This window comes from Tasmannia lanceolata, unplaced genomic scaffold, assembly GCF_043159265.1.
Source record: "Tasmannia lanceolata isolate RefF3 unplaced genomic scaffold, GAP_Taslan_0.1 ptg000003l, whole genome shotgun sequence".
Lineage (NCBI taxonomy): Eukaryota > Viridiplantae > Streptophyta > Magnoliopsida > Canellales > Winteraceae > Tasmannia > Tasmannia lanceolata.
In genome coordinates this window covers 10300767-10313898 of record NW_027518680.1, presented here as the reverse complement: position 1 = coordinate 10313898, position 13132 = coordinate 10300767, and the positions used below count along the sequence as shown (strand labels likewise).

The 13132-nt window shown below is 38.8% G+C and overlaps 2 protein-coding genes across 2 annotated transcripts; one reads left to right on the top strand and one right to left on the bottom strand.

The window, feature by feature from the left end:
- Positions 1-905: 905 nt before the first annotated feature.
- On the top strand, positions 906-6024 carry LOC143850636 (wall-associated receptor kinase 2-like). Its single transcript, XM_077359862.1, has 3 exons — positions 906-1933; positions 2012-2176; positions 4650-6024. Exons 1-3 carry the CDS (start codon positions 1045-1047, stop codon positions 5831-5833), a joined length of 2238 nt encoding a protein of 745 aa, XP_077215977.1. The 5' UTR covers positions 906-1044; the 3' UTR covers positions 5834-6024.
- LOC143850680 (chlorophyll a-b binding protein 7, chloroplastic-like) lies at positions 5943-12673 on the bottom strand. Its single transcript, XM_077359906.1, has 5 exons — positions 12471-12673; positions 12175-12341; positions 8678-8824; positions 8255-8387; positions 5943-6415 (listed from the first exon to the last, which is right to left on the bottom strand). The coding sequence occupies exons 1-5, from the start codon at positions 12597-12599 to the stop codon at positions 6329-6331; spliced, it is 663 nt and encodes a 220-aa protein (XP_077216021.1). The 5' UTR covers positions 12600-12673; the 3' UTR covers positions 5943-6328.
- Between the last annotated feature and the right edge of the window lie 459 nt (positions 12674-13132).

Genomic DNA, 13132 nt, shown 5'->3' with positions numbered 1-13132 from the left:
CCCTATCTATGTTAAGACCTATCAAATGAATGCTTTGGATCATCCAAACAGCGTGGGCCCACTGTATTTTTTTAAAGGGAGGAGTAGATAAGCTTATCTAGGGGACCGAGTAGAAACACTTTCCTCTATATATATATATATATATATATATATATATATATATATATATATATATATATATAATAGAGGAAACTTAGCTACACATACGAGTAGCTAACTTAGCTATACCGATTGCTTAAAATACAGTGGGCCCCACATTGTTTGGGTGATGCAAATCATTCATTTGATGGGCCCTCACATAGATAGGGTGTGCCCAAAAAATGAGCTCCATAGGATCATCCCAACCCTATGATTTGTGGAGGCAAAAATGGACATGTACAAACGTTCACAAATCTGTCCATTTTTGCCTCCACAGTTTGAAGTGTTGAGATCATCCAATGGAGCTGATTTTTTGGGCACACCCTATCAATGTGAGGTCCTATCAAATGAATGGTTTGGATCACCCAAATAATGTGGGCCCACTGTATTTTAAGCCGTCGGTGTAGCTAAGTTAGCTACACGTATGTGTAGCTTCACTTATATATATATATATATATATATATATATATATAGAGAGAGAGAGAGAGAGAGAGAGAGAGAGAGAGAGAGAGAGAGAGAGAGAGAGAGAGAGAGAGAGAGAGAACTGTTGGTGAGCTTAAGCACACCAAACCTATGATGCGCTTAAGCTCCCCAATCACATGGGGGCCCACTTTGTTAGGTGATCCAAAGCATTCATATTAAAGGCCTTATGATAGATAGGGGGTGTACCAAAAATCAGCTCTATAGGATCATCCTAACCCCTCCATTTGTGGAGGACAAAAATGGACAGACTATCCATGTAAGGGACTTTAAAATGAATGCTTTGGATCACCTAACAAAGTGGGCCCCCATGTGATTGGGGCGCTTAAGCTCACCATAAGTTTGGTGAGCTTAAGCGCATAAGCCGGGCTTCTTTCTTGTTATTTAATCAAAGAGGAGATTTTAGAAGGTAGAAAAACAAAAGAAATGGTATTTCATGTGTTGCTTCAGCTATTGTTGCTAACAACAGCATTAGCAACTTCTATAGGAAAACCTGGCTGTACAGATAGATGCGGTCATGTCGCCATTCCTTACCCTTTTGGCATCGGAGATGATCCCAACTGTGTCGTTGAAGGCTTGCAAATAAACTGCAATACATCCTTCAACCCTCCAAGGCCTTTCCTTGGTAACTTTGAGGTTCTTGAAATTTATTTAGAAGGGCAAATACGCATTGCTGGTTTGATGGTATGGGACTGTTACTCAGAGTTGGGCCCAAGGCGCAATGAATCCCAATTTAATTCTACATGGATCCGCAATGGATCTGGTAAGAAGTTTACTAGTTTAGAAGGATCATTTTACACATTTTCTGATACACGAAACAGTTTCACTGCCATTGGTTGTGATACCATCGCCTACATCGGTGGAGGCGACAATACTACAGATTTCACTACTGGATGTGCCTCAATTTGCCCAACCAGCGACTGGTTGAACAACGGGTCGTGCTCAGGTGTTGGCTGTTGCCAAGCCCCCGTCCCAAAGGGTCGCCAATTCTTTGAATTCTCCCTTCAAAGTTTTAGCTACAGCAACCGCACCAGGCATCTCGGCCTATGTAGCTACGCCTTTATAGTTGATAAGGATTCCTTTCATTTCTCCACGAAACTTCTCTCCGTTCAAAATTTCACTGATGAAGTAACAAAAAAATACCCAATGGTACTAGACTGGGTGGTAGGGAAAGAAAGGTGTGAAGAAGCTAGAAACTCATCTACTTATAGTTGCGGCTTGAAAAGTATCTGTAGAGATTCGAACAGCGGTGGGTATCGTTGCTATTGCCATCCGGGCCTCGATGGGAACGCTTACCTTCCAGATGGTTGTCTAGGTACTCTCTCTCTCTCTCTCTCTCTCTCTCTCTCTCTCTCTCTGACGAAAGCTGTAATTGCTTGTGATGGCGTTGTAGAAGTTGATGACTGCGATCCAAATCCCTGCAAAAGAGGGGATTGCAAGAATAAGAAAGATGAATCTGGTTATATTTGTATCTGCCCAGAGGGCAAACATGGCGATTATGGGATAGATGGATATGGTTGCATTGCCAACGTATTTCCAACCATCCAAGTTGTTATAGGTAATCCTTTCTTAATCTCCTTCCTAATCGCACTTACTCTTCAAATAAAATGCTTCAATATAATTCAAGGTTGAGGCCCATTTCTGTATTTTTTAGAAAAATATGAAGGTTTTGCTAGGGACCATCCCAAACGTGGCTGCTTTCACATGCAATAGCCAGCTGGGAAATGAATTTCTGCGATGGTCCCTAGAAAATCCCAAATATAAATTTCCACCGATTTGTTAGTGTATCTTCCCTCTCTCTTTGTTTAGAATTTTCTTCGTTTTGACAAAAATTTAGCTCATTGGGAATTGTAACATTCAATGAAAACGTCTTGTATAAAGAGACTGTGTAAGAGGGGTTCCAACAGACCCACCTTTGTCTTCGTCATGATAAGTTTAAATCCTTCATGGGGATCCTTTTCGGAGTGCTTTTCAGATCCTAATTTCTGAGCCTATGTCACAATCGATTTTGAATTGTGTTATCCATCTGAGGGTCCCTGGTCTTACCTACTTTGTACACAATTGGAAAAATAAAATGTTATTTTTCGTTTTGAGGGTCCTCCACTCCTGCTATTGATCCTACCTATGGTAGGTTGGAACAAGAGGATGCCCTAGTCCGTACACTACTTTGGCAGAGTGGCTTCTCATATTGCTAGTCCTTTGATGCTTCTTCCAACATTGAAGCATGTCTGAGATCAGACTACCCTTCTTTATTCTGGTGTGGCCAATATCAACCGTATCTGCTCCACGTACTCTGAGTAGTTACGATTTTGCCGTGGAGATATGTCTATCTCTGCTCACTATAGTCAATTCGTAGCCCACTCATATATATATAGAAAAACTGTTTCTGCTCTCGAGTGCAGAAAAATCATATGGGCTCACATTTTTTGGGTGATCCAAAGCATTCATTTGGAAGGCCCTTCCATAGATAGGGTGTGTACCAAAAATCAGATCCATAGGATCATCATAACCCATGGCATGTACTGTTTTCGTGTTGAAATAAAATATGTTACACGAACACATATTGCGAATGGTACATAGGGGTGCAAGATCATGTCGGGTTGAAGCCAACCTGAAACTCTTAACCGTCAATCCGAACCCTACCTGACACTCAAACCAATGAAGGCTTACCCGACCCAACCCGAAAAATTAATTTCACAACCCGAACCCAACCCGATTTCCTGATTCGGGGTGGGGTTAAGTCGGGTTGGTTCAGTTATTTTTTAAATATCTAGTTTTGATGATGATCGGGTCAACCCGAACACGACCTGACCCAGGTTCAACTTCCTCAACCCAAATCTGACCGAACTCAAACACAACCTGACGAGTGATTTTTTCGGGTTGAATCCGACCCGAGTTGCACCCGTAAATTGGTACGAGCTTAATTGTCTGTTATTATATTTAATTGGTTGCTGAGAGCTTTTTGTGAATTGTAATAGCCTTTTACAGCCGTTTAGATAGTAAAAGGCAAGGCATGTTTGGCTCTTTATCAAAACATTTCAGTGCCAATATCAATAGCCTAGGACAAGGTAAGTTTGCATATATTATCAAAACATGGTTGTGCTGATATCACTTTCCTGCATATTTATATATATGCTGCTGATATTGGCACAACTGTGCTGGGTGAAATCACCTTGTCTTTCCATTCTTAATTGGCTTCTGAGAGCTTTTTGGGAACAATTGGCTAAATAATGGAAAGGGAAATGATTCTTGCACTCCAGTGTTTTGATAAACATGCGCTCCACTTGTTTGTCATGTAGTATTTAAAGGGATGTCAGAGGATATTACGGTTCTCAAAAAGCTCTTAAAACTCTTTAAATTCTACATGACAAACAAGTGAGCGCATGTTTATCAAAACATTGGAGTGCAGAAATCATTTCCCTAATGGAAAACTTGGTGATTTCACCCCATTATCAAAGCATGGCAGTGCCGATATCATTAACATATACACACATATATGGTATGTACATATGTATGTATGTATTTCATATAAATTAGACTCTACACATGAAATACAATGTATTTTGTTAGTCAAGACTGTTTAGCCAATTAAAGCCATTCATCTTTTCAATAGAGAAGACCCACCTCGTAGCTAAATTTGTTTTCCCAAATTACCTCATGAGGTGACACCTCTCTTGAAAAAGATGGGCTGGGAAATTGTTTTGCCAAATTGCCTATACAATCCCATGTTATTCGGATAATGAGGATTGTTTCTCACACTCACTTAGTGCAGCACTTCTCTCTTGAAAAATATGGGCTGGGAAATTGCTTTGCCAAATTGCCTATACAATCCCACATGTTATTTGGATAATGAGGATTGTTTTTCACTCACTTAGTACACATATTACAATAGATGAGATCCTTCTTTGTGTCCTTTTGGAGATTTAGAAATGGAGCTCAACCGCTTCACATTGGTGGGAAACAGATGGGACCATTTCAATTCCGATAAGGAGAATATTTCAACAACTTACTCTTCTCCTGTGTTGATGTAGGTGTATGTGTTAGCCTTTTGTTTCTACTGGTTAGTAGTTCTTGGTTATATTGGGGAATGAAGAAAAGAAGGCTCATCAAGCTGAAAGAGAAATTCTTCCAACAAAATGGAGGTATGCTATTACAACAAAGAATTTCTACCAATGAAAATGTTACGGAGACCGCCAAGATCTTTACTGAAGAGGAGCTCAGAAGGGCAACTGACAATTATGACCAAAGCAGAATCATTGGTCGAGGGGGTTCTGGTACAGTTTACAAAGGCATTTTATCAGACCACAGAATAGTTGCCATTAAGAAGTCTAGAGTAGCCGATGGAATCCAGATCGACCAGTTTATAAATGAGATTTCCATTCTTCTACAGATCAATCATAGGAATGTGGTGAAGTTGTTGGGGTGTTGCTTAGAGACCCAAGTTCCGCTACTTGTTTATGAATTCGTCTCCAATGGAACCCTCTCCCACCATGTCCATGATGAGGGATATATATCATCCATTTCATGGGAAAATCGTTTGAGAATAGCTGCTGAAGCTGCAAGTGCTCTTGCTTATCTGCACTCTGCAGCTTCATTTCCAATCATTCATAGAGATGTGAAATCTACCAATATACTACTAGATGAAAATTACACAGCAAAAGTGTCTGATTTTGGAGCTTCGAAATTGGTTCCTTTGGATTATACTCAAATAACCACGTTAGTGCAAGGGACCCTGGGGTACTTGGATCCAGAATACTTTCAAACAAGTCAATTAACTGAGAAGAGTGATGTCTATAGCTTTGGAGTGGTTCTTCTGGAGCTCTTAACAGGGGAGAAACCCGTTTCTACCAAGCGGTCCGAGGAAGGCATAAATCTTTCTATGTATTTCATTTCATCAATGAAAGAAAACCGTCTCTTTCAAATCTTGGAGAAACGAATTGTGGATGAAGGAGGAAGAGAGCAACTATATGCAGTTGCTAATATTGCAGAAAGGTGCCTGAGAATGAGAGGAGCAGAAAGGCCGACAATGAGAGAGGTGGTTGCGGAGCTCGATCAGTTAAGAAGGCCAGATGTGCACCCGTGGGTTGCACTGAATCTTGAAGAGAGCAAATATTTGCTTGATGAACCATCAGGACGCTACAACAGCAGTCAAGGTGATGCGAAAGATAGTTTGAAAGGCCAAAACATCTTATTGGAGTCAGATATCGGGTGGTGATTGCTCAGCTCGCTTTTAAGATCATCATCTTTTTATTGTTAATTTGTTAGCAAAAGGATTAATGTTTACCAAAACAGAATGGTCTTTCTATTGTAAGTACAGATACAAATGAGCTGTAAATTCATGTGTAATCTCTTTTTCACTGTTTTTTTACAATTCACATGCCTGGATTAGGGCACTGGATTCATGCAGACTCAACATGTTATCTGAGAGATTTTGAATACCGTCGAACTATCCTTTTCTTAGGACTCTCCAAGCTCTCCTATGGGTAATCTAGTTATTATTTCTTTACCTCTCAATCATTAGTAATCTTCTTTATTTTTTTGCAAATAGGTCCATCCCCTCTTTGTCATTTTTTTTTTGTCTTGTCAGTATTTTTTGTTATATAGAACTTTTTTTGTTGTAACACAAAATTTTTATTGTAACCCTAATCTTTTAACCAGACATTTTCAAAAATCGACTTCTGTTGCAACCCTAAATTTTAGAAGGAAAAATTCATAAACTCTTTTTTACAGGGACCTTTACTCCTTGGCTTCTGGCGATGTGAAACCCAGGAATGCCGAGGTAGTCGAGAGTATCACCCTGATTACAAAAGAAAATTGCTCAGTCAGTAATAATACTCTTCACTTGCAACTGTTTAACCAAGCAGCAGATCTTAGTCAATTCTTCATTAGAAGTGACCAAATATGACAATAATTTTATATAACAATATCAATGAGTATTGATAGCTAAAGTTGATAAATTCATGAAAGTAAACAGTAAGGATAGTCAGAACTATATTGAAATGGAACTTGGGTTGCAACTGCTAAAAAATCTTACGGAGAAGCCGTAACAATAAAATCTAGAACAAAACTCGGCATTTCACATGCCCTCATCACTGGATTCATCGAGGCTAGCGGTTTACATCTTGGAAGTTCTTGTTCTGTGGAGATCCATCAACCCCTAGTTCAATCATTAAACCAAGCTCAACTAATGAGATAGTAGGTGAGTTGGCGGAGAGTGGATGTTTAAAAGGCATCTTGTATTAGGGGACGAAGTTCCCCTATGATTATTGAATGGGCTTCCTGATTCCTCTTTCCTTGTTCTGTTTTTTGTACTGACTCTGCGGGGAAACCCTTTTCTATGGCAATTCATCTTGCCTTGTGTGATTGTATAAGCATCTCCAAGCAATGTAAAGTACAGTTTCACGAGCAATGAGTTTGAACTTTTAACAATTACCTATTAACCATCCAGAACATTATCTATTCTGAATCACTGAAATCAGAACCCATGCATTGGATTGTCACAATGGCAGACAATAAATGGAAGTTGGTGCATGAGTGAAATTAAAGTCCTAACCTAACAAAATGCTGAAAAGTGCAGTTTGCAATGGCAGTTGGGGCTAGTTTTCCATCACTAACCCTTCAAAGGAATATTATCAGCTATGTGCTCTACCTTAGGCATTAACTGAACCTACCGCCTTACAGAGAAGGGGCAAAACACTTCATGTGCACTTTGAACATGTTTTTTTTTTTTTGGGAATGTTACGCTTTGAACATGTCCATGCAATTTTCACACAATGAGATTGAAACCTGAGTTTTTGTGGCTCCAACTTCGGTGGTTCTTTAGAAAGCTCTCCACCATAACAGAACATTCAACATACCACGGCTTACATTATATCCTAGCACTCGATATTGGGTGCTACCACCACGGTAACATTTAAGGTGAGGGAAGGAAAGAGATATGCAATTATAATTACATATTCCGTTATATTATATATTAAATTTTGTAGCTAGCCATCTATAAGAGCCTATGCAACTAATATAAACATTTATATTGGTTAAATTTACAAATATGATGTCATAAATTAATCTATAGATGGGCCGTGAAGGTTGTGGATACGCTGGAAAATAGTAATTAAGAAAAGCATGACTAAGACGTCATTTCAAGCATTGGAAATTGACAAACTATATCAGTGGGTCATTTTCGTTTAATAATGACAATAGAAGATGCTTCATCAGAAACAGTACACCTGAAACCAACCAGTTATTCAAGGTTATACATTGACAACCAACAAACTTTAAGGATGTCAGTCAAATCCCTCTTGATTGGAGAAATTAGAGAAGAGAATCGAAAAAAATCAAGAAGGGCTAAGGCACACCACGGAATCTTTGAGGAAGAAGGGTTTCAAGTTAGAACTCACACTTGTCTCCCACCCACCCACTACTTTCCATAGCCTCCCCCCAACAGATGAAATATGCCAAGTGATTTTACTTTTGGAAGAAAATAATGAGTGAAGGATTTCAAGTTGGAATGAACTGTCCTTAAAGCATCATTAGATCACACAAATAGGTGTAAATGAAACCACTATTGAGTAATATATTAAAGTTTAATTGAAAATTTTCCCAGGTTCATAAGTTATCATGCCGCATAGATACTTGCCTTAAGCTTTGCATAGCCAACTCGCCACCACACAGGTTCGACAAAGTGCACAATGCCAAAGTGGTCTAACAATTCTGGAATAAGAACACCAAGTGATGCAAGCATAGCCCAACGAGCATGAAGTATTTCAAAGCTGCAGGGAGGTAACAGAACTTAGAATTTTCGTCTTGGAATATTGAAAACTTCAATGTTGGGTTTGGCAAGTCTATGGGCATCTTGAAATTGTTTTGTCAATGAATTTCATACAAGCATAATTATTTCAGGTTGATCTGATCAGTAGAGATGGTCAAATTGGTTCCTATCTCCATATCAGTTATAAGGTTCAGTGCCAACTGCCTTTTCGATGGTGATGAGAAGGATGTAATATGTTCAACGTGTTAGTGGGTAATTAAAGATGAACAAAATATAGCATAGTTTACGTACTTGAAATATTTCTGGAAGGCTACAGGATCCTTGCTCAGGCCTGCGACATCGAAGCCGTAATCACCAGGAAATTCTCCAGCGAGGTACGCAGGATACTCGTAAGGGATAGGACCAAGCCAGAGAGGGCGCTCCTTTCCATACCAAAAACTGAACAATAGTTAAGTGTTATGTCATTAAATGTAACAAAAAAAATAAGTTACTCAGATAATATCCAAATGGTCATTTAATTTTTAAGACTTTAGAGATGCACATTCTGCTCTTTCAGTTTCGTACATGTAGGTGTGGCAGAAAGCAGAGTTTAGCATTCATAACAGTTATGGTGCTTTCTCAAATAGTTCGTTGGTTATAACTATCAGGAATGAAGTTGACTTGGCAATACACCAATCTTTTTTCTTATTTTGATAAAAATTTATGAAATAGGGTAATTGAAAGCCAATCACATGAAAGCCTCATGTGTAGGGAAGCAAACAATATCACCAATATTAGCAAATATGGGGTTGAATACAAAATTTTTATTCTTTACTGTCTTGGCCGCTCCTCTCCTTGGAGATGTAGTTTTTTATTGTGGGTGTGTGGTTGCAGGGAAGCAGGAGAGGGGAAGTGTTCATGCTTTAACTTTGCTTGTAATTTATTTATTTGGGCAAAAAAATTAATAAATAAAAGTACTACAACAAAGTAGGACCAAAAAACACGGCAAACCATATGAAGGATTGTGTAGAGACACATCTAAAAGCAAAGACAAAAAGAATGTTTGGTACTTGGATTATCATGATGAGTCAACCCTACTGGTTTTAAGGCTCATCATGCATCTAATAATCGAGAATGTCGAGACAAAGCTCAAAAAACCAGTTGACAAACATGCCCTAAACAGAAGGGGACTAACCTGTTAAGTTACCAACTTCTCCAGAAGCTTAAGCTGTTAGAGAGAGGCGTTATTTATCTTTTATACTTTAACACTCCCCTGCACGTGTGGCCCACTTGGCAAACACGTGGCACATGTGGTCCCACTTTGGGCCGACCATCGCATGTGGATTTTTGCTACCCGGGAGGTTTGAACTCGAGACCTTTGGCTCTGATACCATGTTAACTTACCAACTTCTCCAGAAGCTTAAGCTGCTGGAGAGAGGTGTTATTTATCTTTTATACTTTAGTTTAACATAACCTTTTATCTTGTCAAAACTGGAGAACACTAAAAGATCCCTAATTCACGACCTTTGAAGTAGTGGCACGTTCATGATCCAAATGATTCAAAGGTCGCTCATTGATGCTTCTAATGTTGGTTTGGGTACATTGCTTATTAAAGTGAGAAGTTTAGCGGTGCCAAATTACACTATTCCACATATGACGAGTTTAACGCCGTGGTGCAAACTCTACGACATTGGAGCGACTATTTGATTGAAAGAGACTTTGTCTAATATTTCAATCATGAATCCTTGAATATTAGTAATAGCCTACAAAGCATAGCTCAAGACATGCAAAGTAGGCTGCTTATTTACAAGAGTTCACTTTCATATTGAAGCACAAATTGAGCGTTCAAAATCGCATAGCCAATGCTTTACGATGGAGACCATCTTTGCTAAATCTTACACACCAAGGCACTTGGGTTTGAGATGTGTCGTGATTTATATATTTATGATCTGTACTTTAAGAACATATGAAGGAAAGTGGAATGGTTTCTTCATTCAAGATGGTTTCCTATTTAAAGAAAATCAATTGTGTTAAAATACTCTACAGGTCAAAATCATCCAAGAGCTGCATGGGGAAGGACACTTTGGGAGAGATAAGACTATACAACTTATAGCCACAGAATCATTTGGGCCATCTATTCACAAGGAAGTGTTTTGATTTGTTGAATGATGCCATGCGTGCTCAACCTCGAAGAGAATCACAAATAATCCCAGACTTTATACGTCGTTATTTATGCCAGAAGCTCGATGGACAGATAAGAGTATAGATTTTGTCTTGAGTCATACAAGAACACAAAGAGGTATGGATTCGGCATTTTTAGTAGTTGATCGATTTTCAAAGATGAGGCATCTTATAGCTTCTCAGAAGACAATGGATGCATCACATATCACTTCTTTATACTTCCATGAGATTGTTCACCTAAACGATGTGTCAAGTTCCATTACTTCAACTTTTGGCTAAGTCTTTGAAAACTTTTTTGCACCAGACTCTCATTTGGTAGCACTTGTCATCCACATATCGATGGGAAAAAGGATGTTGTGAATTGAAGCCTTGGTCATTTTCTTTGTAGCCTTCTTGGGAGCAATCCTAAGAATTCGAGAATAATGCTTTATTCGAAGCCAAATTTGCATTCATTAGGTCTACAAACAGATTATGGAAATTCAATCCATCTGAGGTGGCATTCGAATTTAATTCTAAATCTGCCTTGATCTTGCTCTGGTACCAAACATGAAGCGTGTATATTGTAATACAAAAATGTTGATGCTAAACCTCATAAGATTGATTCTCACGTGAAAAATCATGTGGACAAACATCGCCAGAAAGTAGTGTTTGATGTGGGAGATTTTGCTTGGGTCATCCTCAATAAAGATTGTTCCCTGAGTGCTTAATGTAGTGAACTCAGTCCGTGGAAGATTGATCCTTATGAAGTACTTGAAAAGATCAACATCAATGCCAACCGATTGAACCTTCCAAGCCATAATCTTACTCTTGATGAGTTCAACATCAAGCACCTAGCTCCATATCAATGAGATTCAATGAAAGAATAAGAGTTGAACTTGAGGACGAGTCCTCCTCTCAACCTAGAGAGAATGATGCAGATCAGGTGGGACATGATTACATAGAGGTTCTGAATCATGCTACGAATAAATCCATCAATGGTTTAAGAAGAAACACATGTTTTACCATGTTGAAGACGCAATCCACCGATTGAAACTCCAATCCATCAATCGTGGTGTTTAATAGTAAATTGACTGATCTGGAAATCAATTGAAGGATGTTCGAAACAATAGCTATGAAAGTTATCTCTAGCATTTTTTATTTTGAATATATTTCTTTTCCAAGACAAGTTATTGTTGGATTATGGTTCTTTTTGCATCTAAATGCTGCTATTATAAATGAATGCACGAATTAGGATTTTTTTTTTTTGGGGGGGGGGGGGGGGGAGGGTGGGTGGGGGCTGGCTGGCTTTGTTATGATTATTGAGTTTTTAATCTAATTTTAAATAAAAGTTGAGGGAGACACCCTCTTCTCTTCTTGAGTTCTTGTGTTTCCTGTATACAAATCCTAATATATTTTTAATCTAATGAATTATGCCAAACGCCTAAATGGGTGCCTGATCATAAAGGCAATAATTGATTTCAAAATTTCAATTATGGGGTGTGTAAACAAAAGGCAATGTAAATTCCCACATTTTCCAAAACCCAGAACCCCTAAACCAATCCCCATTCAAGAAACAAAGAAGACCCAAGAAATATAAAAGAAAAAAAAATTCAAATCAAACAATCAACACTGAAAAACCCTCAACTTGCCTCTCTTCTCTAGCACTTTCTGCCAACGCCTTGAACTTGGATGAATCCTCCATGGCAACCTTCTTGGTGCTCTGTAACCTCTTCTGTAGAGCCTCTCCAATGGAACTGTTGGCAATGGCTTTTACGGCGGTGAAAGGAATCGCAGAGAATATTAGAACCCCAGCAAGCTACAACAAGAGTCCGAGATTGAAATCAAAATCGAGAGAGAGAGAGAGAGAGAGAGAGAGAGAGAGAGAGAGAGAGAGAGAGAACAAAACCCTTCAAGTAGGGAAGAAGAAGCAGATAGAAAAGCAGACCTCTTGCCATGAGGCTTTACAAACAGGATACGGGGATTTGGGATTTAAATAGCGAGTTCGAGGCCTTGAGTTAAAAACCCTTGAAGCCATTCCTTTGAAAGAATAAGGGGGTGGTAAGACGAGAGCCATGTCTCTCTTACATGGAGGATGGAGCTTTAGATCATGGATAAAAAAGGGAAAGTCGAGGAATTTATATTCATTTATCTTTAACCACTCAAAATCTTTTTGGAGCAACTAAAATCCATGATCCCTTTAATTAAGAGTAAGTCCTTCACTAAATTCCAAATTAAGAACTCTCTCTTAAGGTTCAACCAATGATAAATAAGAGGAATGATAGATACAAGGGCGCCCTTGCATAAAGAGACAGAAAAGGGCTCTTGATTGGATCCACGTCATTAAAGTGCAACCCAATTTACTATCTCATCTGTTTTCGGAAGGTTACCAAAAATGATGTGGATCCAATCAAGAGCCCTTCTCCTTCTCCGCCCCCTTGCAAGTATCATGTCCTCAATAAATAAATTCGTTAACAAATTTTTTTGTCTCTATTAATGCTGGAAATAAGATAAATAAATCTAATAATGTCCAAACTAAGTAAATCCTCACTCATCATCCCATTTCCCATTCCGCGTATCTGTATCTATTCCCCGTAATCTGAAAAAATG